Source organism: Piliocolobus tephrosceles, chromosome 21 (assembly GCF_002776525.5).
Source record: "Piliocolobus tephrosceles isolate RC106 chromosome 21, ASM277652v3, whole genome shotgun sequence".
Taxonomy (NCBI): Eukaryota; Metazoa; Chordata; class Mammalia; order Primates; family Cercopithecidae; genus Piliocolobus; species Piliocolobus tephrosceles.
Window position 1 is genome coordinate 41,549,483 of NC_045454.1, and position 26,904 is coordinate 41,576,386.

Here is a 26,904-nt window from a genome sequence, read left to right on the forward strand (position 1 = left end):
CTCCTGGCCTCAAGTGATTCTCCTGCCTCGGCCTCCCAAACTGCTGTTATTACAGGCCACCGCGCCTGGCCTAGTCTACTTTAAGGCCGGCATTGCACTTGACAAACACTAACTCAGATCAGAATCCTCCCACAACTCTGTGAGGTTGGGTACTCTTGCTATGAGCTACTTGACAGATGGGGAAACTGAGGCTCAAAGAGGTTAAGTAATGCGTCCAAAGCCACAAGACTAGAACGTGGTGGAGCTGGGACTCGAACCAGGCCCCAGCTCCGTGCTTTTAACAGCCATGCGTATAGTAGGAGCTCTTTACACGCAGTTGGGAAAATGAGCTGTTGCTTGGCTAGGACGGGTTCTAGATGCTTGGTGCAGCTTCCAGCCCCTCCCACCCGCTTTCTGTAAGCCCCGCCCAAGACTCGGTCCCGCTCCGTCCTCCCCCATCCCCCGCTCCGGGAACGGCCCCTCCTCCGCCTCCTGGGCGGAGCCCGCGCGGGATCCGGGTGGCTGCAGGCTGCTGGCTTCGGCGGCTGCGGGGCCGGGGTCGCGGCCAGGGCCAGGCCGCAGCGAGTTCAAAGGCGGAATCCCTACGGGCGGCGCCCCTTACGCGAGGTCACCCCTGGGAAGGAGCGCAGCCTGCCCCGCCCCTCCGCATTCGAGCAGGTCTGTGGGGTACAGGGGTTTGGGAGGAGGGTAGGGGGCCTGGGGAACAAAGGCGGGGCTGCGGGGAACGCCTCTGCCCTCGCCCCCACCCAGCTGGGCACTTGGGAAGCGCTGATGGGGCGCGGGCGAGGCAGAGAGCCCAGCTGGGGACAGGCGTTGGGACCATATGGTGATGGGGGAAGCTCCTGAGTCCACCTCATTGGCTGTGGCGCCCCGAATATAGTGAAGGGGGACAGAGGCGAGCCCTCCAGGGCCAGGCTTGAGGGAGGGTGGGCAGATGGTTAGAAAGAGGCGGGACCGACTGACACACAGGTAAGCTGAGGCTGGGGGAGGTGGGGGCCCTGCCTTGCGGCCCTGCCCTGCGTGGGGAAAGGTTTCCTGCCTCTTTTCTTCCCCTCCTTAAATTCGTTCTCCTGGAACACGGGGTGGGGCCGGTTGGGTCCTCGTTTAAAATGGAAAAAAGCCCCAAAGGCGATTGAGAAATAGCTGTGCCAGGACTTTCTCTGCCTCTGCCCTGCCTGCATCCAGGCCTTTTGCAGCCTCTCTGTGCGGTTCCCGCAGCGGCCATAGACGGCTGGGGAAACTGAGGCCTGGGAGAGGTTATGAGGGTTGAGGGAGCATCATGGGCCCGGATGAAGCAGCATGTTGGAGTGTGGGCAGATTCAAGGAGCCTAGCTGTGCAACAGATTGCCTAGAAAGATCAGGGGTGGGCGGCAGTGGTCGTGGTGGTGGGGTTGTATTAATTAAGTGACTGGGATGGTTTCCTTGGATATAAGGACTCTCAATCCTGCCTCAGGGACTGGGGCTGGAGTGAGTCAGCCTTGGACAGGAGACAGGCCCGGCCCCTTTGACAAATAGAAAATGGCAGTACCCATTTAGGGGGTAGAACTGGACTTTAAACCTGGGCCCTGTAGAAAACCCCTTCCCCTTGGAACTCAGAGAAGGGGCTGTATTTGGCATGAGTTAGGGGAGGGCAGGCGCCCCAGTGGCTGACACCTGCCAAAGTCAACACCCAACCCTTAGTCGGGGGCTCTCTCCAGCTTATCCAGCTGGCAGGTCCTCCCCTCCCCTCCCCTCCCCACTCCAGCTTACACCTGGGCCACACCAGGTGGACATGCGGGGGCGAAGTCCACACCTGCGCCTTCTCCAGAATCTAGTTCTGCAGCGGCCAGAGCCCCTTACCCTCGGCCTTGCACTTGAACCCTTTGCTAGGCCTCTGGGTTTCCAGACAGGAAAGGTCTCCCCACCCTCCACCCCAATAAAGACTCAGTTACGCCACAGGGTGTGAAGATTAAACAGCAGTCACATTTTTTGTGCCCTAGCTGTATACCAGGCACTGTCTAATGACCATTATGTGTGTTAATACCTTCCCACTGGAAGGAACGTGACCCCCCGAGGATGGACTTTTTCTTGTCCTATTCATAGCTGGATCTCTACAGAGAACAGGGCCTGGCAGAGAGTAAGCATTTGTTGAATGAATAAAGAAACACATTTTAGGTCGGGCATGGTGCCTCATGCCTGTAATCCTAGCACATTGGAAGGCTGAGGCAGGAGGACTGCTTGAGCAGAGGAGTTTGAAACCAGCATGGGCAACATAGTGAGACCCCATCTCTACATTTTTTTTTTTTTCTTAATTAGCCTGATGTGGTGGCATGTCTGTAGTCCCAGCTACTTGGGAGGCTGAGGCAGGAGGATCGCTTGAGCCCAGGAGGTCGAGACTGCAGTGAGCTATGATCACGCCACTGCACTCCAGCCTCAGGCAACAGAGCAAGATCTTGTCTCTAAAAAAAGAGAAGAAAGAAACTCATTTTAGGCTCACAACTAACTACTCGTCCAGGAAGGGACTATGAGAAACATCCCATTTTGCAGAAGAGGACGTTGAGGTCTAGAGGGGGCAAGCAGTACATCCAGCATCACTTGGCCTCCAAGTGGCCGAGCTGAGATTTGAATCCAGGCCTGGTGCATCCACAGGAGCTGTTGTTGGTGTTTGATTCCCATGCAGGACGCCCGTCTCCTCTCCCTGAGGATTTCAGGTCTCCCTGTCCTGGGAGGCTAGTGCCAAGATGGCATCAGCTGGAGACCCCCCGGCAGGCTCACGGGATGCAGCAGATCAGAACTTCGACTATATGTTCAAACTACTACTGATAGGCAACAGCAGCGTGGGCAAGACTTCCTTCCTGTTCCGATATGCGGACGACTCCTTCACGCCCGCCTTCGTCAGCACCGTGGGCATTGACTTCAAAGTCAAGACCGTCTACCGCCATGACAAGAGGATCAAGCTGCAGATCTGGGTAGGCTGGGAGGCTGGCTGTGGGTTGGGGGTGGGGTCCCTTCAGGAAAGTTCATGGATCTCGGCTCACTGCAAGCTCCGCCTCCCAGGTTTATGCCATTCTCCCACCTCAGCCTCCCGAGTAGCTGGGACTACAGGCACCAGCCACCTCGCCCGGCTAGCTTTTTGTATTTTTTAGTAGAGATGGGGTTTCACCGTGTTAGCCAGGATGGTCTCGAACTCCTGACCTCGTGATCCGCCCGTCTCGGCCTCCCAAAGTGCTGGGATTACAGGCTTGAGCCACCGCGCCTGGCCTCCTTTTTTTTTTTTTTTTTTGAGACGGAGAGTCTCACTCTGTTGCCCAGGCTGGAGGGCAGTGGCGTGATCTCGGCTCACTGCAACCTCCATCTCCTGGGTTCAAGCGATTCTCTTGCCTCAACCTCCCGAGAAGCTGGGATTACAGGTGCCCACCACCACGCCCGGCTAATTTTCATATTTTTAATAGAGACGGGGTTTCACCATGTTGACCAGGCTGGTCTCAAACTCCTCACCTCAAGTGATCCACCGGCCTTGGCCTCCCAAAGTGCTGCGATTACAGGCATGAGCCACCGCGCCCAGCCTCATTGGACAGTTCTTCTGACTGTGGGGAGGGTTCTCAAGTGAGGGGAAATAGCCCAGAATTGGGATGTGCACTTGGGGTAGTTGTGAGGAGTACGGAGGAATTATCTACTAGGCGAATTTTTCAGGGTGAGGGGACATGCCCTGCCCTGATTGGGGGGGACTCTGAGGCAGACAGTATATATATATATATATATCTTTTTTTCTCCCTGGAGACAGAGTCTTGCTTTGTCGCCCAGGCTGGAGTGCAATGGCACGATCTCGGCTCACTGCAACCTCTGCCTCCTGGGTTCAAGCGATTCTCCTGCCTCAGTCTCCCGAATAGCTGGGATTACAGGTGCCCGCCGCCACACTCGGCTACTTTTTTATACTTTTAATAGAGATGGGGTTTCACCTTGTTGGCCAGGCTGGTCTTGAACTCCTGACCTTGTGATCCACCCGCCTTGGCCTCCCAAAGTGCTGGGATTAGAGGCGTGAGCCACTGCGCCTGGTGGGAGACAGTATTATTCCTGGGGGTCTGATTGCGGAGATGATACTAACCTAAGACATGTTTGAAGTGCTTGTGACACTAAGCGTGGTGGCTCATGCCTGTAAATCCCAACACTTTGGGAGGCCAAGGTGGAGGATCACTTGAGCCTGGAAGTTCCAGACCAGCCTGGACAACATAGCGAGATCTCATCTCTACTAAAACTTTAAACATTAGCCCAGCCTGGTAGCTTCAGCCTGTAGTCTCAGCTATTCAGGAGGCTGAGGTGAGAGGATTACTTGAGCCCAGGAGTTCGAGGCTGCAGTGAGCTATGATTGCACCACTGCACTCCAGCGTGGATGACAGGGCATGACCCCATCTAGAAAGAAAGAAAGAGAGAGAGAGAAGGAAAGAAAGAAAAGAAAGAAAGAGAGAGAGAAGGAAAGAAAGAAAAGAAAGGAAGAGAAAGAGAGAGAAGGAAAGAAAGAAAAGAAAGAAAGAAAGAGAAGAGAAAGGTCCCAGGTGCTGGTGACCAATGGGAAAGAGTTTTGGGTACCATCTCTTAGAGGGGACCCCTGGGACCCCCATTGAACCGGCCTGGTCTGCAGAGCCACACCCAGCCCCCTCTCCCAACTTAGCCGCTGGCAGCAATCATCATGGTAGCGAGAGTACCAAGGTGTCCTGTCAAGATGGTACCATCTGGCCCAGTTGGTTCTTATTTGCAGTTGTTAAGTGGTTCTTAGAGACGAGGTCAAAGGGGCTCATAAATCTATGAGAGGCCACTGAACCCTGAGACTTGGAACCCCTCAAGGGCAAGCAAGCCCAGGTCTCTCCCTCATCAGACTGGGGAGGTCCCTTGATAATGAATCCATGCCTCCCCTGTCAGACTGGGGTTGTGAGGGCAGGGTCTGTGTATTCTCCATCAGACCGGAGGTTGTACAAGCAGGTCTGTGTCTCCCCCATGAGACTGGTGCTGTGAACACAGGGCAGTGGCCCTCTCAGGGGTGGACTGGGAAACAGGTAGTTCCCAGCCAACTGTCACTGCCATTTGTCCAGGACACAGCGGGCCAGGAGCGCTACCGCACCATCACCACAGCCTACTACCGGGGAGCCATGGGCTTCCTGCTCATGTATGACGTCGCCAATCAGGAATCCTTTGCCGCCGTGCAGGACTGGTGAGTGCTTGCTGACCACGGACCCCTGATCTTTGCCCTCTCCTCTTATCTCTAACCCCCCCGGCTCATGGCTCACAACTGGTAACTCTGCAGGGCCACGCAAATCAAGACGTACTCCTGGGACAACGCCCAGGTCATCCTGGTGGGGAACAAGTGTGACCTGGAGGACGAACGTGTCGTGCCTGCCGAGGATGGCCGGAGGCTCGCCGATGACCTTGGTTAGTACCTAGCCTGGGCCACAGGCCCTGGGTCTCCCAGAACCAAACCCTCATCCCCATTCTCAGATTCAGGGTCCAACCCAGTCACTGACCCTTTGAGGATCTGCCCAGGAAAATACCCATGTGTATGCCACATGTCCCGTTTAATTGCAGGGTATCCATGCACAGGAACTCCCAGCAAAACCATTTCTGGAAATTGATCCTAGAGATATCCTCACCCATGTGGGATGTGGTGTGTGGAGTGTAGCAGTAGTATTAGTAGGAGTGAAACCTACAGATCCCTGCCAAGTGTCTCACAGTTGGAGAACCAAGTGGACATAAAGTATATTCACATGGTAGAATATTATGCAGCCGTGGAAAAGGATGGGGATGTTCCCTTTATTTATTTATTTATTTATATTATTATTATTTTTTACTTTTTTTTTTTTTGAAATGGAGTCTCTCTCTGTGGCCCAGGCTGGAGTGCAGTGGCACGATCTCAGATCACTGCAAGCTCCGCCTCCCAGGTTTATTTTATTGAGACTCACTCTGTCACCCAGACTGGAGTGCAGCGGTGCAATATCAGCTCACTGCAGCCTCCACCTCCCAGGTTCAAGCAATTCTCCTGCTTCAGCCTCTCAAGTAGCTGGGACTACAGGCGTATGCCAACATGCCCAGCTAATTTTTTGTATTTTTAGTAAAGACAAGGTTTCACCATGTTAGCCAGGATGGTCTCGATCTTCTGACCTCGTGATCTGCCTGTCTCAGCCTCTCAGAGTGCTGGGATTTACAAGTGTGAGCCACCATGCCCAGCCTTTTTTTAATTTTGTGTAGAGACATGGTCTCGCTATGTTGCCCAGGCTGGCCTCGAACTCCTGGTTTCAAGTGATCCTCCCTCCTCAGCTTCCCAAAGTGCTAGGATTGCAGGCATGAGCCACCCCCCCTGCCCGGCCAAGGGGATGTTCTTTTTTTTTTTTTCCTGAGACGGAGTGTCTGTCTGTCGCCCAGGCTGGAGTGTAGTGGCGCGATCTCAGCTCGCTGCAAGCTCTGCCTCCTGGGTTCACGCCATTCTCCCGCCTCAGCCTCCTGAGCAGCTGGGATTACAGGCGCCCAGTAGAGACAGGGTTTCACCATGTTAGGCAGGATGGTCTCGATCTCCTGACCTTGTGATCCACCCGCCTTGGCCTCCCAAAGTGCTGGGATTACAGGCGTGAGCCACCGCGCCCGGCTGGGATGTTCTTTATGGTTTGTTTTTGTTTTTGTTTGAGATGGAGTCTTACTGTGTCACCCAGGCTGGAGTGCAGTGGCACAATCTTGGCTCACTGCAACCTCTACCTCCTGCATTCAAGTGATTCTCCTGCCTCAGCCTCCCGAGTATCTGGGATTACAGGTGCGCGCACCACACCTGACTCATTTTTGTATTTTCAGTAGACATGATGTTTCGCCATGTTGGCCAGGCTGGTCTTGAACCCCTGACAGGCGATCCACCTGCCTCGGCCTCCCAAAGTGTTGGGATTACAGGCATGAGCCACGGTGCCCAGCTGTTCTTTATGTTTTGATATGGCAAGGTCTCTGGCCAAGCAGAAAAACCAAACAGCAGAATAGTAGATAAGACTTCTTCCTTTAGTCCAGGGGTCAGCAAACCTTTTCTTAAAGGGCCAGATAGTAAATATTTTTGGCCATACCGTCTCTATGGCAACTACTCAACTCTGCATGACAGCAGCCACAGACAATGCATAAATGAATAGGTGTGACTGTTTGCCAATAAAACTTTATTTGTGGCTGGGCGTGGTGGCTCACACCTGAAATCCCAGCACTTTGGGATGTTGAGGCAGGCAGATCACCTGAGGCCAGGAGTTCTAGACCAGCCTGGCCAACATGGCGAAACCCTGTCTCTACTAAAAATACACAAAAATTAGCCGGATTTGGTGGCAGATGCCTGTAATCCCAGCTACTTGGGAGGCTGAGGCAAAAGAATCGCTTGAACCTGGGAGATGGAGGCTGCAGTGAGCCGATATTGTGTGTTTGCAGTCCAGCCTGGACAATGGAGGGAGACTGTCTCAAAAAAAAAAGAAAAAGGGCCGGGCACGGTGGCTCAAGCCTGTAATCCCAGCACTTTGGGAGGCCGAGACGGGCGGATCACGAGGTCAGGAGATCGAGACCATCCTGGCTAACACGGTGAAACCCCGTCTCTACTAAAAAATACAAAAAACTAGCCGGGCGAGGTGGTGGGCGCCTGTAGTCCCAGCTACTCGGGAGGCTGAGGCAGGAGAATGGCGTGAACCCGGGAGGCGGAGCTTGCAGTGAGCCGAGATCGCGTCACTGCACTCCAGCCTGGGCGACAGAACAAGACTCCGTCTCAAAAAAAAAAAAAGAAAAAGAAAAAGAAGAAGAAGAAGAAGAAAGTAAGTAACTGATGCTTGCAATCAGTTTTTAACCCCAGCCTTCCCGTAAGCCCCATCCAAGCCAGCACCCTATATGCAAAATTCAGAAGGCGCAAGAAGAGACTAAGGCAGTAACTCACTCCCCACCTCCAGTTCTGGTCTCCCAGCTTCTCTGGTTCTTGTATCTCTTTCCAGAAATATCCTGAGTACCCACAGGCATTAACAACACATTAGCTACTTTTTTTGTTTTACACAGATGTTCCCTGCTGTCTGTACCCTTTTCTGCACTTTCAATTTTTCTACTAAATAATATATCCTAGAAATCTTTTTCCATCAGCCCTAGAGCTGGCTCATTCTTTTACATGGCTGTATGCTATTCCATTTCATGTTTCCTTAACCTTTTCCTCTGCTGATAGCCATGGAGATTATTTCTAGCCTTTTCCTCTGACAAATGCAGCTGCAGCAATCATCTTTACATATGTTTCTTTGGACACATGTGGCAAGAAATCTGTCAGCTTGATTCATAGTGTTCTTAACACTTTTTTTTTTTTTTTTTTGAGATGGAGCCACTGCACCTGGTTGGTTTCTATAGCCCTGGCCTACACTTTTTTTAAAAAAAATAACTTTTGCCAGGAATGGTGGCATGTGCTTGTAATCCCAGCTACTCTGGAGACTGAATTGGGAGGATTGCTTGAGGCCAAGAATTTGAGACCAGCTTGGGCAATATAGTGAGACCCTGTCTGAAAAAAGGAAGAAAATAATAACTTTTTGTGATAAAAATGTTCAAATACTCCCGGCACATTGGGAGGGCAAGGTGGGTACATCACTTGAGGCCAGGAATTTGAGACCAGTCTGGGAAACATGGCAAACCCCATCTCTACAAAAAAATGCAAAAATTAGCTAGGCATAGTGGCGCACACCTGTAGTCTCAGCTACTCAGGAGGCTGAGGTGGGAGGATCGCTTGAGCCTGGGAGACGGAGGTTGCATTGAACTAAGATTACACCACTGTATGCCAGCCTGGGCGATGGAGCAAGACCTTATCTCAAAAAAAAAAAAATGAAATAAGAAATGTTTGGCCAGGCATAGTGGCTAATACCTGTAATCCCAGCAGTTTGGGAGGCTGAGGCAGGCAGATCACCTGAGGTCAGGAGATTGAGAACAACCTGACCAACATGGTGAAACCTCATCTCTACTAAAAATACAAAATTACCAGTCGTGGTGGCGCACGCCTGTAATCTCAGCTACTTGGGAGGCTGAGGGAGGAGAATCGCTTGAACCCAGGAGGCAGAGGTTGCGTGAGCTGAGATCACGCCATTGCACTCCAGCCTGGGTAACAAGAGCGAAACTCCATCTAAATAAAGTTCAAATACATTCACAAGTAGAAAGGAATGTAAAATAGACTTTCATAAAACATTATTCAGCTTAATTGGATCTCAATATTTATTCAATCTTGAATCATCTATTCCCCCAAAATACTTTTCCTTTTTTTCCTAGAAAATTGAGAAACCCTTGACATTGAACCCTTTTATCTGTAAACACTTCGCTATGCAACTCCAGCCGTTTTGTTTTTGTTGTTTTTTAAATAATAGAGACAGAGCCTCACTCTTTCACCCAGGCTGGAGTACAGTGGTGTGATCCCACCACTTTAGGAGGCTGAGGAGGGAGGATTGCTTGAGCCCAGGGGTTGGAAACCAGCCTGGGCAACATAGTGAGACCCCAACTCTACAAAATAAGTTCAAGGCTCCCTGTAGCCTCGTACTCCTGGGCTCAAGCAATTCTGCTGCCTCAGCCTTTCAAGTAACTGGGACTACTAGTGTAAGCCAGCACACTAGCTAAATTTTTTATTTTATTTTTTGTAGAGACAAGGTCTCACTATATTGCACAGGCTGGTCTTGAACTCCCAGGCTGAAGCAATTGGCCTGCCTCAGCCTCCCAAAGTGTTGGGATGACAGGCATGAGCCATGGCACCTAGTTGGTTTTTACATTTTTAAGTGGTTGAAAAAAAAATAATATGACATGGGAAATTTATATGACATTCAAATTTGTATCTATAAATGAAGTTTTTCTGAGACACAGCCCTACCCTTTTCTAAAAAAAATTTTTTTACATGGAGTCTCGCTCTTATCACCCAGGCTGGAGTGCAGTGGTGCGATTTTGGCTCACTACAACCTCCGCCTCCCCGGTTCGAGCAATTCTCCTACCTCAGCCTCCTGTAATCCTAGTAGCTGGGATTACAGGCGCATGCCACCACGCCTGGCTAATTTTTGTATCTTTAGTAGAGATGGGGTTTCATCATATTGGCCAGGCTGGTCTGGAACTCCTGACCTCAGGTGATCCACCCGTCTCGACCTCCCAACCATTTATTTTTTTAATTTATTTTTTATTTTTTTGAGAGAAGGTAAGGTCCCTGTCTGGTGCTCAGGCTGGAGTGCAGGGGCACGATCATAGCTCAATGTAGCCTCCATCTCCTGGGCTCAAGCGATCCTCCGATCTCAGCCTCCCAAGTACCTGGGACTCCAGGTGTACTCCACCACACCTGCCTAATTTAAAAAAAAAATCTTTTTTGACAGGCACAGTGGCTCACGCCTGTAATCCCAGCACTCTGGGAGGCCGAGGTGGGTGTATCACAAGGTCAGAAGATCGAGACCACCCTGGTCAACATGGTGAAACCCCGTCTCTACTAAAAATACAAAAAAATTAGCCGGGCGTGGTGGTACACACCTGTAATCCCAGCTACTCAGGAGGCTGAGGCAGGAGAATCGCTTCAACCTGGGAGGCGGAGGTTGCAATGAGCTGAGATTGCGCCACTGCACTCCAGCGTGAGTGAGACTCTGTCTCAAAAAAAAAAAAAAAAAAAAAATTTCAGAGATAGGTCTTGCCATGTTGTCTGGGCTGATCTTGAACTCCTGGGCTTAAGCAATCCTCCCACCTTGGCCTCCCAAAGCGCTGGGATTACAGAAGTGAGCTCACACCCGTGCCCACCTGATGCCTATTTGTTGATGCATTGTCTGTGGTTGCTATTGTTTATGGTAATCACATGTCTGATTACAGGCTGTCTCAATACAGAAAAGGGTATATACAGTGCTTCAAGCGCAGAATTGAATAACTGAGACAGAGACCATATGACCCAGAAAGCCTAAAATATTTACCATCTGGGCTGGGTGCGGTGGCTCAAGCCTGTAATCCCAGCATTTTGGGAGGCCGAGGCGGGCAGATCATGAGGTCAGGAGATCGAGACCATCCTGGCTAACTCGGTGAAACCCCGTCTCTACTAAAAATACAAAAAATTAGCCGGGCGCGGTGGCGGGCGCCTGTAGTCCCAGCTACTAGGAGGCTGAGGGAGGAGAATGGCATGAACCCAGGAGGCGGAGCTTGCAGTGAGCCGAGATCCGGCCACTGCACTCCAGCCTGGGCAACAGAGCGAGACTCCGTCTCAAAAAAAAAAAAATTTACCATCTGGCCCTTCACAGAGGAGGTTTGCTGACCTCTGAGCTATCCCTTTTCCCTTTTATTCTTGCCATTGCTTTGTTGGAGAAACTGGGTCTTTGTTCTATGGGGCAGGGTCCTGGATCCCCAGTTAGCCTGGAAGTGGTAAAAATAGTTGTGTTCACCATGGGCTGAAATACTTGGAAGTGTTTCCCCCACCTACTTACAGATTATATCTGGGGTCTCGGGGTAAAGGGAGATTCTCACTTTCTGTTATTATGTTTAAAATATTGGAGTACAGGCCAGGTTCGGTGGCTCACGCCTGTAATCTCAGCACTTTGGGAAGCTGAGGTGGGCAGATCACTTGATGTCAGGAGTTCGAGACCAGCCTGGCCAGCATGGTAAAACCCCGTCTCTACCAAAAATACAAAAATTAGCTGGGTGTGGTGGCACGTGCCTATAATCCCAGCTACTTGGAAAGCTGAGGTATGAGAATCATTTGAACCTGGGAGGCAGAGGTTGCAATGAGCTGAAGTCGCGCCACTGCACTCCAGCCTGGGTGATAGAGTGAGCCTGTATCTCACACACACACACGCGCGCGCACACACACACACACACACACACACACACAAAGAAGATTGGAGTACAAAGCAGGAGACAGGATTTGATCCCAATTTTTTTTTCTTTTGTTTTTTTTTTGAGATGGAGTTTCGCCCTTGTTGCCCAGACTGGAGTGCAATGGCACAATCTCGGCTCACTGCAACCTCCGCCTCCTAGGTTCAAGCAATTCTCCTGCCTCAGCCTCCCGAATAGCTGGGGCTATAGATGCCCACCACCACGCCCGGCTAATTTTTTGTATTTTTAGTGGAGACAGGATTTCACCATGTTAGCCAGGATGGTCCCAATCTCCTGATCTCGTGATCTGCCCGCCTCGGCCTCCCAAAATGCTGGGATTACAGGCATGAGCCACTGCATGCGGCCAACTTTTTTTTTTTTTTTTGAGATAGCATCTTGTTCTGTCACCCAGGCTGGAGTGCAATGGCGCAATCTCCGCTCACTGCAACCTCCACCTCCCAGGTTCAAGTGATCCTCCTGCCTCAGTCTCCTCAGTAGCTGGGATCACAGGTGTGCACCACCATAGCCAGCTAATTTTTGCATTTTAGTAGAGACGGGGTTTCATCACGTTGGCCAGCCTAGTCTCGAACGCCAGACCTCAAGTGATCTGCTCATCTTGGCCTCCCAAAATGCTGGTATTACAGGCGTGAACCACCATGCCCGGCCTTAATTTTTATATTTTCTTTAGAGACTGGGTCTTGCTGTGTTGCCCAGGCTGGTCTCAAACTTCTGAGCTCAGGTGATCCACCTGCCTCAGTCTCCCAAAGTACTGAGAGTATAGGCTGTCTCAATACATTTCTGTAGTTTCTAGTTTCTACAGTAAACTTCTCTTATTGAATAACATCAAAAAAAAATTTTTTTTTCCTTTTTAAACTTTTTATTTATTTTAGAGACAGGGTCTCCCTGTGATACCCAGGCTGGTCTTGAACTCCTGGGTTCAAGTGATTCTCCTGCCTTGGCCTCCTGAGTAGTTGGGACTATAGGCGCATACCACCAAGCCTGGTTAATATCAGAAAAATAAGCCGGGCGCGGTGGTTCATGCCCGTAATCCTAGCACTTTGGGAAGCTGAGGCGGGCGGATCATCTGAGGTCAGGAGTTCAATACCAGCCTGACCAAAATGGTGAAACCCGTCTCTACTGAAAATACAAAAATTAACCGGGCATGGTGGTGCACACCTGCAGTCCCAGCTCCCTGGGAGGCTGAAGCAGGAGAATCGCTTGAACCCGGGAGGCGGAGGTTGCGGTGAGCCGAGATCACACCATTGCACTCCAGCCTGGGCAACAAGAGCGAAACTCCATCTCAACAAAAAGAAAAATAAAGAACACAGATTGTATGAGGCAAGGCCACACGTGCATAAGGAAACACCAAATCTGCCCAGGAAGACAGTGGGACGGCTTTGATATCTCTAGGCTCACAGTAGGAGATCTAAGTGAATGTCCTGCCGCTGCTGTTCATTCATTTACCCACTCATTCATTCAACCATTCAGCAGACAGTTTCTAAGCACCCTCTCCATTTCAGGCACTGGGTGCAGCCATGGGCGGAAATCCTGCCTGCCTGGAGCTGGCTTTCTAGTAGCGGAGACAGATAATACACAGATAATTACACACCTAACTTATTATGATTCCATTTTTATGGTGCAGTATGACGCACAGAGAAGACAGACCCGCTTAACCCTTGGCCACGTGTAATGTGGCAGGCTTTTGTCTGAATTCCTGGCTTACCTTAGTGATGTGGCAGGTGGGGCTGCCTGGAGATTCAGGGACAGCTCCTCTCAGGCAGACCCTCAGGCAACCTTAAAAGGATGCAGGAAGCTCAGCGTGGTGGCTCACGCTGATAAACCCAGCACTTTGGGAGGCCTAGGCGGGAGGATTGCTCCAGGCCAGCAGTTCAAGACCAGCCTGCACAACATAGTGAGACCCCCCACCTCTACAAAATAAAAATTTTTTAAATTAGCCGGGTGTGGTGGGGTGCACCTGTAGCCCCAGGGGGCCAAAGCGGGAGGATTGCTTGAGCCCAGGAGGTTGAGGCTGCAATGAGCCATGTTCACACCACTACGCTCTGGCCTGGGCAATAGAAAGAGACAGTTTCTCTTTAAAAAAAAAAAAAAAAAAAAAGGGGCAGTGAAAAATGTGACTTGATGGGTCTCCTGACCATGCGTTTCTGTGCAGCAGAGATTGGGTGGAAGGCGAGCTACAGCCACCTGTGGGTACTGCCATGGCCGCTGGGCAGCAGAACTCTTCATGTACCCTCCCACCTACACTCTTGCAGCCACTGCCTTGTGACAGAGAGATTCTTAGGACTGTCCAGACCGTGGCTGCAGCCGCAGGGTTTCGTTTTGTTGTTTTTGAGACAGGGTCTTGCTCCATCACCCAGGCTGGTGTGCAGTGAAGTGATCATGGCTCACTGCAGCCTTGACCTCCTGGGCTCAAACCCTTCTCCTGCCTCAGCCTTCCAAGTAGCTGAGACTGCAAGTAAACACCACCATGCCCATCTATTTTTTATTTATTTTAAATAGAGTCTCACTCTGTCGCCCAGGCTGGAGTGCAGTGGCGTGATCTCAGCTCACTGTAACCTCTGCCTCCTAGATTCAAGCAATTCTCCTGCCTCAGCCTCCCGAGTAGCTGGGATTACAGACGCGTGCTACCACGTCCAGCTAATTTTTTGTATTTTTCATAGAGACGGGTTTTCATCATGTTGGTCAGGCTGGTCTTGAACTCCTGACCTCAAATGATCCGCCCGCCTCGGCCTCCCAAAGTGCTGGGATTACAGGCGTGAGCCCCCTCACCTGGCCGCCTGTCTACTTTTTAAAAAAATTTATTGTGGAGACAGGGCCTTGCTCTGTTGCCCAGGCTGGTCTTGAACTCCTGGCCTCAAGTGATCCTCCCACCGTAGCTTCTCTTAGTGCTAGGATTATTACAGGCATAAGCCCCTGCGCCTGGCCTGCCACAGATTTTTATCATTGATAGGATCATTGTTCCCATTTTACAGATGAGCAAACTGAGGCTTGGAGCAGCAAAGGCACACGGCCAAGGTCCCAAGCAGGACAAACGGCAGAACTAGGCTTAGAAGCCAGGTTTCTGTGATGCCACAGCTGAGACTCTGCCCCTCGGAGGTCTTACAAGTGTTCCCACCTTAACATTCATCCAGGTTTCGAGTTCTTTGAAGCCAGCGCCAAGGAGAACATCAATGTGAAGCAGGTCTTCGAGCGCCTGGTGGATGTCATCTGCGAGAAGATGAACGAGTCCCTGGAACCCAGCTCCAGCTCAGGCAGCAACGGGAAAGGCCCGGCCGTGGGGGATGCTCCAGCCCCCCAGCCCAGCAGCTGCAGCTGCTAGAGATGGCCCCCAACCCCCTGCCCACCCCTCTCCTGCCTCGGCAGGGACTGTGATTGAGGCATGAGCCACAATGGTTATCTCCAAGCTCAGGGCAATCCCTTCCCTTTTGTCAACTGCCCCCCGACTCCTGCATGGCTCGCTCTTTCACGATGTCGCCGTGGCTGCCAGGTTGCTCAGGCAACCCCGGTGAGAGGCTACAGACCATGGGACCTCAGCTCTGCATGGCAGGCAGGGGCCCGGGGACATTGACGTGCATGAGCTTGCTGCTTTCCAGGGTGTGTTAAGGAGGGTGGCCGTGGGCGACACATCCCACTCTGTCTGATGGAGGGCATCCGTGGTGCCTTCTAGCTTAGAACCATTTTCCAGGTCTCTTCTGGGTTGGGCAGGACTGATATTTCCAAGCTGGTGGAAGATGGTTCATCTTCTTCCTCGCACAGTGTGGGTTCTTGGAGTTCATCCAGGGAAGGCGGCGCCTCTTTCTCAGGTCCTGCAGGCTGGTCTCTGAGCCTGCCCCCGTGAACCTTCTGGATTCCAAGGTGGGATGGTGGTTTTGACCCCTGCAGACCCTCTACTTGCAAAAAGCAGCATTAAAGCGGCCTTTCCCCATTGTAGAAGGGACAAGGACTCAGATCCCCTCAACACCCCAGCTTCAGGGACCCCAGAAGTGCCTTCCAAACTTCCCCGAAGAGCCACATCACCCATGACCCTGCCACTGTTTTTGCTGTGTTCACCACATCTCTGATCCTGAATTGAATTCTGGAACTATGGACCACATTAGACAGGGCAGAGATTCGCTCAACCCCTAGCACTCCGGCTCTGGGCTTTCGGCCAGAAGTTAATTCACCTCAGAGCCAGGAGCCTGGGCCCTCCCTCCCAGGCCCTGTTTAGCTGGTTGTGTTTTAAGCAAGTTCTTGCCCAATCATACATCCTGCTAGAAAAGGAAATGAAGCAACGTTCCCAGCCACCGCAGGCAGTTGTCGGCAACTTTCTGATGTATGCACCTGGGCTCCTCCGACTTGAGGGGGGCCCTTCCACACCCAGTGCCCGTTTCCCAATCCTTGTCATCGGCAGGGCCCAGGGATGTGACAATTTTTTTTTTTTTTTTTTTGAGATGGCGTCTCACTCTGTTGCCCAGGCTGGAGTGCAGTGGCTGGATCTCAGCTCACCGCAAGCTCCACTTCCCGGGTTTACGCCATTCTTCTGCCTCTGCCTCCCAAGTAGCTGGGACTACAGGCGCCCGCCACCTCACCTGGCTAGTTTTTTTGTATTTTTTTTTTTTTTTGGTAGAGACGGGGTTTCACCGTGTTAGCCAGGATGGTCTCTATCTCCTGACCTCGTGATCTGCCCGTCTCGGCCTCCCAAAGTGCTAGGATTACAGGCTTGAGCCACCACACCCGGCTGACAGTTTTTGCTAATGGAGGAGTCACTTCTTTTTTTTCTTTTTGAGATGGTCTCGCTCTGTCACCCAGGCTGGAATGCAGTGGTGCAATCACAGCTCACCACAGCCTCAAACTAGGGGTCACTTCTAAGGGATGCTGGGGGTTGGGCAGAAGGGGTGAGGAGGTAGGACTGAGTAACTTGCTGTCACCGCTTGTACTTTGTAGATAGCCTGAGAGTGGCAGGCCCTTATGTGAATGGGGGGGATGGGCTGTGATCAGTGCCAGGGAGTCCCTGAAGCTGGGGTCCCCACCTCTAGGGGCTTCTGCTCAGAGGTTATGTGTGCAGTTTGAAGATTTACATCTTGACCTCCAGTTTAGAGGCACTTTCTGCCCATCAGATTCCAAACTCTAGGGGCGCAGCACCTTTTCTTAGCTCCGAAACACCAACCAACACCCCTTAACAGGACCAGCACTGTTAAGATGGCTAAGCAGATGTTTTATGTTCCCACCTCCCTGACTCTGTTTCAGAGGCTGTGTCTGCTCTCCCAGCCCCTGCAGCCAAAATGACTTCCTGCAGCTTTCATGAGCTCAACCTCTTCCCTGGGGTATGTGTGAGGGGAAAAGACTGGTTCAAGTTTAGATTTATTTCTAGGGAGCCCCAGTTACTTCATACCAGAGGCTACCCTTAGAACTTTGGAGTGAGGGTATCTTTTTTTGTTGTTGTTGTTGAGACAGAGTCTTGCTCTGTTGCCCAGGCTGGAGTGCCGTGGCACAATCTCAGCTCACTGCAAGCTCCATCTCCAGGGTTCAAGCGATTCTCCTGCCTCAGTCTCCCGAGTAGCTGGAATTACAGGCACATGCCACCATACCCGGCTAATTTTTGTATTTTTAGTAGAGAAAGGGTTTCACCACGTTGGTGAGGCTGGTCTCAAACTGATTTCAAGTGATCTACTTCCTTTGGCCTCCCAAAGCACTGGGATTACAGGCGTGAACCATCACGCCCAGCCGAGGGTGTCTTTATACCAGCAAATTAGATGACTGAGGTGAAATGGACAAATCCTATAAACACACAAAGTGAGGGTATCTGAGTATGTGGGTGGGAGTCAAAAATTTTTAGTTGGTTTAACACTAAAGTCAAACTAAAGCAGCTTCAAAAAGACTTCTTAAGATGCAATATGGCCTGCTGAGGTTTTTGTTTGTTTGTTTGGAAGACGGAGAGTCGCTCTGTCGCCCAGGCTGAAGGGTAGTGGCATGATCTCGGCTCACTGCAACTTCCACCTCCTGGATTCAAGCGATTCTCCTGTCTCAGCCTCTTGAGTAGCTGGGACTACAGGCACCTGCCACCACGCCCGGCTAAATTTTGCATTTTTGGTAGAGATAGGGTTTCACCTTGTTGGCCAGGCTGGTTTTGTTGGCCAATTGTCTCTAAACTGCTGTCAAAAAAAAGGAATGGATGAGATTGTCTTGAATAGGGCAGAGCTAACTTATAATCGCCTGCGTGGTAAGAAACAGCTTTGACTGCCTCTTACTCCTGACCTGGCCTAAGCTTTCTGTTTACATAAGATTTTTCAAGAGTTCAAGTAGCAGCCAAGAGAGCTGCCTCTGTATTCTCTCAAAGACTGGGAATAATATGGGAACATTTGTTTCTTCTCAAAATCAGGCAAATGTTACATTGAATGATTTTGGGGGTGAGGTTTAATTGGAAATGGTCCCTGGGGACTGAAAACTGATGTTTTTGCAGATTACCTCAGGGGAACGGAGGTTTTTTGAGTTTACAGACACATTAAACCAAAGGCCGTGGGAAAATCCCTCTCCAGCTCCAGGGAATTGAAGTCAGGATCACCCACTAACCAGTGCCTTCCTTCTTAACATTCACTTTTAGCAGCTTGTGTTTACATGGGCAGTTTTGATGGGAAATTGCCATGACCACAGGGGTTTGGAGTTCCGTGTTTTTTTTTTTTTTTTTTTTTTTAATTCTCCTTCTTTTTGTGGGGACTGGGGGACTCCTCCCAAGATCACATTTTAGCATCTTTCTCTCCTACTTCATTTAGAAAAGCAAAGGGTGAAATGTGGTCTCAGTGTTAACATGATAATTCCGCTACTGGCTCCTCCCTGACGATTCTGAATACACTACTGAGCGAGCTCTGGCTGGTCCTTTCTATCCTGGATGTGGTTCTTCTGTGTAGCAATTCCTTGATGTCCGGTTTGGAAAGATGTACTCTTTTTCTCCACAAGAAAAAATTAAATCCGTCATGCCCAAAATGTAGTCGGTGCTTTTATTTCCATTAGTGAAGTGCATTTCTGGGAAAGGGGGGTTGATTTGCAACTAAGCAGATGTCAGTCAAGCGCCCTTCAAGACACAGCCTCACCGGGCCTGGGGCTGCCTCTCACTGGGTCCCATGGCCACCACCTTGACCTTGGAAAGCTCTGTTATATGGGAGGTAGGGAGGACACTTTCCCTCAACTACTTCTGGTAAAAAGGTCAATTCTCCCCACAGCAGCAAGAGGGCCCCTGTGAACACCTGAGTCAGAGCACAGCCCTCCTCTGCTTAGAACATTCAATGGCTCCCACCTTCCTTAGAGTAAATGCCGAAGTCCTTCCTGTGGCCCCCCAGGGCCCTGCATGATCTGACTCATCACTTCCCCACCCTCGTCCATCTCTCCACTTGCCTCCCCACGCTTGCTCCCCTCCAGCCACATTGGCGAATTTGCTGTTATCTGAACATACCAGACCCCTGCCCCAAGGCCTTTGCACAGGATGCTCCCCCTGCCTCTGCCTGGATGGCCCTTACCCCAGGTAGTCACAGTTAATACGTTTTGACTTTGTGTCCCCACCCAAATCTCACCTTGAATTGTAATCCCCATAATCCCCACGTTTCAAGGGAGAGACCAGGTGGAGGTCATTGAGTCATGGGGTTGGTTCCCCCATGCTGTTCTCCCGATAGCAAGTGAGTTCTCGCGATATCTGATGGTTTTATAAGGGGTTCTTCCGCCTTCTCGCGGCTCTTCGCCTTCCTGCCACCTTGTGAAGAAGGTATCTGGCTTCCCCTTTGCTTTCTGTTGTAATTGTAAGTTTCCTGAGGCCTCCCCAGCCATGCTGAACTGTGAGTTAATTAAACCACTTTCCTTTTTTTTTTTTTTTTGAGACTGAGTCTTGCTCTGCCACCCAGGCTGGAGTGCAGTGGTGCCATCTTGGCTCACTGCAACCTCCGCCTCCAGGGTTCAAGCAATTCTCCTGCCTCAGCCTCCCGAGTAGCTGGGATTACAAGCACGCTCCACTATGCCTGGCTAATTTTTGTGTTTTTAGTACAGACAAGGTTTCACCATGTTGGCCTGGCTGGCTTGAACTCCTGACCTCGTGATCTGCCCACCTCAGTCTCCCAAAATACTGGGATTACCGGCATGAGCCGCCATACCCGGCTAAACCTCTTTCCTTTGTAAATTACAGTTCTTTCTAGCAGTAGGAAAACAGATTAATACAATCAAGCTCCCCTAACCTAACTTCCTCTTTTTTTTTTTTTTTTTTTTTGAGACGGAGTCTCTCTCTGTCACCCAGGCTGGAGTGCAGTGGCCGGATCTCAGCTCACTGCAAGCTCCACCTCCTGGGTTTATGCCATTCTCCTGCCTCAGCCTCCCGAGTAGCTGGGACTACAGGCGCCTGCCACCTTGCCCGGCTAGTGTTTTGTATTTTTTCGTAGAGACAGGGTTTCACCGGGTTAGCCAGGATGGTCTTGATCTCCTGACCTCGTGATCTACCCATCTCGGCCTCCCAAAGTGCTGGAATTACAGGCTTGAGCCAAGGCGCCCGGCCCCTAACTTCCTCTTATGGGCTACTGTGCAAATCTCACTTTCTCACTGCCCCTTCCCCTGATTTAGTACTGCAACCTCCCTCCCCAGCATTTCATTTTTCTCTTTCTTTCTTTTCTTTTTTCTCTCTTTCTTTCTTTCTCTCTTTCTTTCTCTCTCTCTCTCTTTTCCTTTCCTTCTCCCCTCCCCTCCCCTCTCCTCTCCTCCTTTGTCTTGCTGTATTGCCTTGACTGGAGTGCAGCGGCACAATCATGGCTCACTGCAGCCTCGAACTCCTGGACTCAAAGGATCCTCCTACTTCAGCCTCCTGAGTTTCTGGAACTACAGGCAAGCACCACCACGTCTGGCTGATTGATTGAGAGATGGGATCTTGCTGTGTTGCCCAGGCTGGTATTGAACTCCTGGCTTCCAGCCATCCTCCCACCTTGGCCTCCCAAAGTGCTGGGATTGGCCAGGCGCAGTGGCTCATGCCTGTCATGCCAGCACTTTGGGGTGCCAAGGCAGGCGGATCGCTTGAGGTCAGGAGTTCAAGACCAGCCTGGCCAACATGACAAAACCCCTTCTCCACTAAATATATAAAAAATAGCCAGATGTGGTGACACGTGCCTCCTATCCCAGCTACTCAGGAAGCTGAGGCAGGAAAATAGCTTGAATGTGGGGGGCGGAGGTTGCAGTGAGCCGAGATTGTGCCATTGTGCTCCAACCTGGACGACAAGAGCGAAACTCCGTCTCAAAAAAAAAAAAAATCCTGGCCAGGTGTGGTGGCTCACGCCTGTAATCCCAGCACCTTGGGAGGCCGAGGCGGGTGGATCACGAGATCAGGAGATCGAGATCTGGCTAACACGATGAGACCCCATCTCCACTGAAAACACAACAAAAAAATTAGCCGGCCGTGATGGTGGGCGCCTGTAGTCCCAGCTACTTGTGAGGCTGAGGTAGGAGAATGGCCTGAACCCATGAGGCAGAGCTTGCAGTGAGCCGAGATCGCACCACTGTGCTCCAGCCTGGGCAACAGAGTGAGACTCCGTCTCATAAAAAAAAAAAAAAAAATTCCTAAATGACAGGTTTGGAGAGCTTCTGAGTTGATGAACACATGGAGGTGCTGGAAGGGTGGTGCCCCGCCACCCCCAAAGGGGTGTGGAAGTGCTGCACACCATCCCCCACACATTGACCTCTTTATCACTCCATTTGGCTGTTCCTGAGTTGTCTCCTTTTTTTTTTTTTGAGATGGAGTCTCCCTCTGTCACCCAGGCTGGAGTGTAGTGGTGTGATCTCGGCTCATTACAACCTCCGCCTCCACGTTCAAGCGATTCTTCTGCCTCAGCCTCCCGAGTAGCTAGGGCTACAGGGCGTGCGCCACCATGCCCGGCTAATTTTTGCATTTTTAGTAGAGATGGGGTTTCACCATATTGGCCAGGCTGATCTCAAACTCCTGACCTCGTGATCCACCCGCCTCAGCCTCCCAAAGTGCTGGGATTACAAGCTCAAGCCACCATGCCCAGCCTGAGTTGTCTCCTTTATAATAAACCAGGAGTAGTAAGTAAAACACTTTCCTGAGATCCGTGAGTCATTCTAGCAAATTATCAAACCTGAAAGGGAGGGGGCTTGTGAGAACCCCCCTGCCTTTGTAGCCACGTTGGACTGAAGTATGGGTAACCTGGGAACTCGATACTTGATACATCTGAAATGAGGGCAGCTCAGTTTTGTGGGACTCAGCCCTTAAATCTATGGGGTCACACGCCAACTCTGGGTAATTGATGTCAGAATTGAATTGTAGGAGGCCCAGCAGGTGTCCACAGAGAATTGGAAAATTACTTAGTGTGGAAAACCCCACATATTTGGTGTCAGAAGTGTGGGTAAAAAAGTTTATTTCTGGCCGGGCGCAGTAGCTCAAGCCTGTATTCCCAGCACTTTGGGAGGCTGAGGTGGGAGGATCACTTGAGGTCAGGAGTTCGAGACCAGCCTGGCCAACGTGGCAAAACCCCATCTCTACTAAAAATACAAAAATTAGCCATGTGTGGTGGCAGGCACCTGTAACTCCAGCTACTCAGGAGGCTGAGGCAGAAGAATCGCTTGAAACCAGGAGGCAGAGGTTGCAGTGATCTGAGATCGTGTCACTGCACTCCAGCCTGGGCAACGGAGTGAGACTCTGTCTCAAAAAAAAAAAAAGCCGGGGTGGGGGAATTAGATAAACCACCATTTCACAACCTCTACTGAAAGAATTGATTCAGGATGCTATGGTCATGGAATGAACCCCTGAGTTCACTGATGCTCAGCTGTGACCACGACTATATCTTAAAAACTACTAGGATCATCCCCAGAGCCACGTCACAGCCCAGTTCAATTAAATTAGAAGATCAGGATCTGTGGTTCAGGCTTAGGTAGTTTGTTGAAGCTTTCAGGTGATTCTAATCTACAGCCAGTGCCGGTAACTCATGCTTTTCAGGAAATATGGGGGCAAGAGGAACAGGGTAAATAACTGAAACCACAAAGAAAGCAGTGAACCCAGAACATGTGGCACTCCTCAAGCACTTCACAATTATTATTATTATTTTTTGAGACGGTGTATTGTTCTGTCGCCCAGGCTAGAGCGTAGTGACGTGATCTCAGCTCACTGCAAACTCCACCTCCTGGGTTCAAGCAATTCTCCTGCCTCAGCTTCCCGAGTAGCTGGGATTACCCATACCCACCACCATGCCTGGCTAAATTTTATATTTTTATAAATATAAAATTATATTTTATAATTTACGGGGTATCACCATGTTGGCCAGGCTGGCCTCAAACTCCTGACCTCAGGTGATCCGCCGGCCTTGGCCTCCCAAAGTGCTAGAATTACAGGCGTGAGCCACCGCGCCCAGCAGCATTTCACATTCTTTCTGCAACAAGTCAAAGGAAGGTGAGGTTAAAAAGTAGTAGGAGGAAGAACACACAGCAGTGGTTCTCAAAAGTGTGTTCCCTGGACCAGCAGCATGGGCATCACCTGGAACTTGTTAGGAATGCAGATTCCTGGCAGATGCCATAATAAAAACCAAAATGGTGGCCGGGCGCGCTGGCTCAAGCCTGTAATCCCAGCACTTTGGGAGGCCGAGACGGGCAGATCACGAGGTCAGGAGATCGAGACCATCCTGGTTAACACGGTGAAACCCTGTCTCCACTAAAAAAATACAAAAAACTAGCCGGGCATGGTGGCGGACGCCTGTAGTCCCAGCTCCTCGGGAGGCTGAGGCAGGAGAATGGCGGGAACCCGGGAGGCGGAGCTTGCAGTGAGCTGAGATCCGGCCACTGCACTCCAGCCCGGGCGACAGAGCGAGACTCCGTCTCAAAAAAAAAAAAAACAAAGTGGTTGCCCCAGGAGGCCCGTACCATGTTCGCTGATGAGAATTGGGGACCAGGCTGGGTGCGATGATTCACGCCTATAATCCCAGCACTTTGGGAGGCCGAGGTGGACGGATCACCTGAAGGCAGGAGTTGGAGACCAGCCTCACCAACGTGGTGAAACCCCGTCTCCACTAAAAATACAAAAATTAGCTGGGCGTGGTGGCGGGCACCTGTAATCCCAGCTACTTGGGAGGCTGAGGCAGGAGAATTGCTTGAACCCGGGAGGCAGAGGCTGCAGTGAGCCGAGATCGTGCCATTATACTCCAGCCTGGGTGACAGAGTGAAATAAAAAGCTGGGAAAAATAAGAAGCTGGGGAGCAAGTTTCTGCAGGAAAGGGGGAGGTATACTCCAGGAAAAGCTATTGCAAGGACCATCACCCCCCCAGAAGCACAGGCCAAACCTTGCCATAACTTTTGAACTATATTTGGAAAAATACTGTCCAGGAAAAATTCTTTTCCCATGGTGAATAAACAAGGGCAGATTCAACTTTCTACGTGCAATGAGCATGTGGACATTAATAAGCGTACACTTCTGGAAACAGAACTAATTAAGAGCTATCTCTTTTGATCCAATGAACAATGCTCTTTCATGGAATATAAGGATTTTGAGTTTGATAGATGAGCAGTATGCAGCTGTCTTCATTGTGTTTGGAGTTAATGACACTAAGAATAAGATGGCTATTTATAGGCCGGGCACAGTAGCTCATGCCTATAATCCCAGCATGATGGGAGGCCAAGGCAGGCGGATCACCTGAGGTCAGGAGTTCAAGACCATCCTGGCCAACATGGTGACACCCTGTCTCTACTAAAAATACAAAAATTAGCTAGGCATGGTGGTGCATGCCTGTAATCCCAGCTAGGCAAGAGGCTGAGGCAGGAGAGTCACTTGAACCTGGGAGGCAGAGGTTGCGGTGAGCCAAGATCATGCCATTGCACTGAAGCCTGGACAACAAGAGCGAAACTCCATCCCCCCAATAAAGGGAAAAAAGAGGCCCAGCGCGGTGGCTCACGCCTGTAATCCCAGCGCTTTGGGAGGCCGAGGTAGGCGGATCACAAGGTCAGGAGATTGAGATCATCCTGGCTAACACGGTGAAACCCCGTCTCTACTAAAAAAGACAAAAAAATTAGCCAGGCGTGGTGGCGGGCGCCTGTAGTCCAAGCTACTAGGGAAGCTGAGGCAGGAGAATGGCGTGAACCCAGGAGGCGGAGCTTGCAGTGAGCCGAGATCGCACCACTGCACTCCAGCCTGGGCAACAGAGCGAGACTCCGTCTCAAAAAAAAGGGAAAAAGAAAAATTAGCTGGGCATGGTGGCGCATGCCTGTAGTCCCGTGTACTCGGAAAGCTGACGTGGGAAACTCCCTTGAGCCCAGGAGTTAGAGGTTACCCTGAGCAACAATCATATCCAGCATGGGTGACACAGTGAGGCCCTGTCCCTTTTAAAAAAAGTTTTTGAGCCTATTAGGTAAACTCAACGATGGTCTAGGTATTAAGGGAGGCCAAACAAGCAATGTTAATGATCCTAGATGTGATAATGGTGTTATGGTTGTGAATGCAAATGAACATACTATTAGAGACGTGTACTGAAATATGAAGGGAAGAAATGACATTGTTTGGGGTTTGTTTTTTGGAGGGTTGGTTTTCTCGTTGTTGTTATCTTGTAGAGATGGAGTCAGGCCAGGCGCAGTGGCTCATGGCTGTATTCCCAGAGCTTTGGGAGGCCGAGGTGGGCGGATCGTTTGAGGTCAGGAGTTTGAGACCAGCCTGATGAAACCTCATCTCTACTGAAAATACAAAAAAATTAGCCGGGCGTGGTGGCAGGTGCCTGTAATCCCAGCTACACAGGAGCCTGAGGCAGGAGAATTGCTTGAACCCAGAATGTGGGGAGGTTGCAATAGGCCGAGATCACATCACTGCACCCCAGCCTGAGCAACAGAACAAGACTCCATGTTAACAACAACAACAAAAAAAGGCTGGGGGATTCTTGCTATGTTGCCCAGGTTGGTCTCAAACTCCTGGGCTCAAGTGATCCTCCTACCTTGGCCTCCCAAAGTGCTGGGATTACACATGTACCACCACAAAAAATAAGTGAGCTGATAGATATGTTAATTAGCTTGATTTAATCATTCCACATTGTATGCAGATATCAAAATGTCACATTGTACCCTATAAATATATACAATTATGACTTGTCAATTTTTAAAACATGAAAAAATACTTTATCAAGGGTAAAAAGGGGATTGACAAAGCAAATATGTCAATCTTTGCATTGTTGAACCTGGGTGATGTGTATATGTTTCATTGGATTAATGTTCTTGGCTTTTGTGAAAGTTCTAGATGTTTCATAGAATAATTTACAAAACTGGCTGGGTGCAGTGGCTTATGCCTGTAACCCCAGCACTTTGAGAGGCTGAGGCAGGTGGATCACCTGAGCTCAGGAGTTCAGCCTGGCCAACATGGTGAAACCCCATCTCTACTAAACATACAAAAAATTAGCTGGGCATGGTAGCGAGTACCTGTAATCCCAGGTACTTGGGAGACTGAGGCAGGACAATTACTTGAACCCCAGAGGTGGAGGTTGCAGTGAGCCGAGATCGTGCCATTGCACTCCAGCCTGGCAACACAGCAAGACTCTCTCGAAGAGAAAACACACACACACACACACACACCCCAATAATAATTTACAAAACAGGAAAGTTGTTTGAGAAAGGACATAGCCTCTCATTCAGGTATTTTGAGGTAAAATCATTGCCAAAAATGAAAGTAAGGAGAAAGGAGTCAGGCTGGACAGGGGTTTCCCAAATCTTTTATTAACAGTCTCCCCTCCAGAAGCAGTGAGTGCCACAGACAAATAAAACTGAGACTGACTCTCCAGCAGCCAGGTGGGCCCCGGTGTCTCATCTTCTCTAGGCCTAGGTGTTAGCCCAACTTGATAAACAGCAGCAAAGTGGCGAGAATTCCTGGCAACTGAAATGGGTGAAGAGAGAAACATGGATCCAATGCTAGAGATCTCCAAACCAGAATCATACTGGAGTTACGGGGGCAAGGGGAGCATCCTGTTCCAGAAAGGTGAGGGGCAGGGTTTTACAGATGGCTGAAGAACCGCCTAGGCTAAGTTGGAGCCACTGTGGTTACAGTGCATTCATCTCCATTTATTTATTTATTTATTTATTTATTTATTTATTTATTTATTTATT

General features: G+C 50.4%; 2 protein-coding genes across 6 annotated transcripts in view; one reads left to right on the forward strand and one right to left on the reverse strand.

The window, feature by feature from the left end:
* Positions 1–441: 441 nt before the first annotated feature.
* Positions 442–16,114, forward strand: RAB3D (RAB3D, member RAS oncogene family). 3 transcript variants are annotated; one of them, XM_023188818.2, is made up of 5 exons: positions 442–657; positions 2,660–2,948; positions 5,067–5,185; positions 5,279–5,403; positions 14,958–16,114. In XM_023188818.2, exons 2-5 carry the CDS (start codon positions 2,721–2,723, stop codon positions 15,143–15,145), a joined length of 660 nt encoding a protein of 219 aa, XP_023044586.1. In that variant the 5' UTR covers positions 442–657; positions 2,660–2,720; the 3' UTR covers positions 15,146–16,114. The 3 variants fall into 3 exon arrangements, with proteins under 3 accessions (XP_023044586.1, XP_023044588.1, XP_023044587.1); XM_023188820.2 differs by lacking the exon at positions 14,958–16,114 and adding an exon at positions 14,799–14,951; XM_023188819.2 differs by having other exon boundaries at positions 463–657; positions 2,629–2,948; positions 14,958–16,109.
* Positions 13,532–26,904, reverse strand: part of TSPAN16 (tetraspanin 16) — a 28,672-nt gene continuing 15,299 nt past the window's right edge. For 2 of the 3 annotated variants that reach the window (XM_023188817.3, XM_023188815.3), the window contains one exon: positions 26,498–26,674. In XM_023188817.3, coding sequence (XP_023044585.2) covers positions 26,627–26,674 — 48 coding nt within the window. In that variant the 3' untranslated portion in view covers positions 26,498–26,626. Of the gene's footprint in view, positions 13,737–26,497; positions 26,675–26,904 lie in introns of those variants that run through there. The other variant, XM_023188816.3, reaches the window with a different exon arrangement.

What these genes read in the sequence shown, in the direction of transcription:
- RAB3D (XM_023188818.2), top strand. Translation starts at nt 2,721, where the DNA reads ATGGCATCAGCTGGAGACCCCCCGGCAGGCTCACGGGATGCAGCAGAT. An exon ending in GGATCAAGCTGCAGATCTGG is followed by an intron (nt 2,949 to 5,066) that starts GTAGGCTGGGAG and finishes CCATTTGTCCAG; the next exon opens with GACACAGCGGGCCAGGAGCG. An exon ending in TTTGCCGCCGTGCAGGACTG is followed by an intron (nt 5,186 to 5,278) that starts GTGAGTGCTTGC and finishes GTAACTCTGCAG; the next exon opens with GGCCACGCAAATCAAGACGT.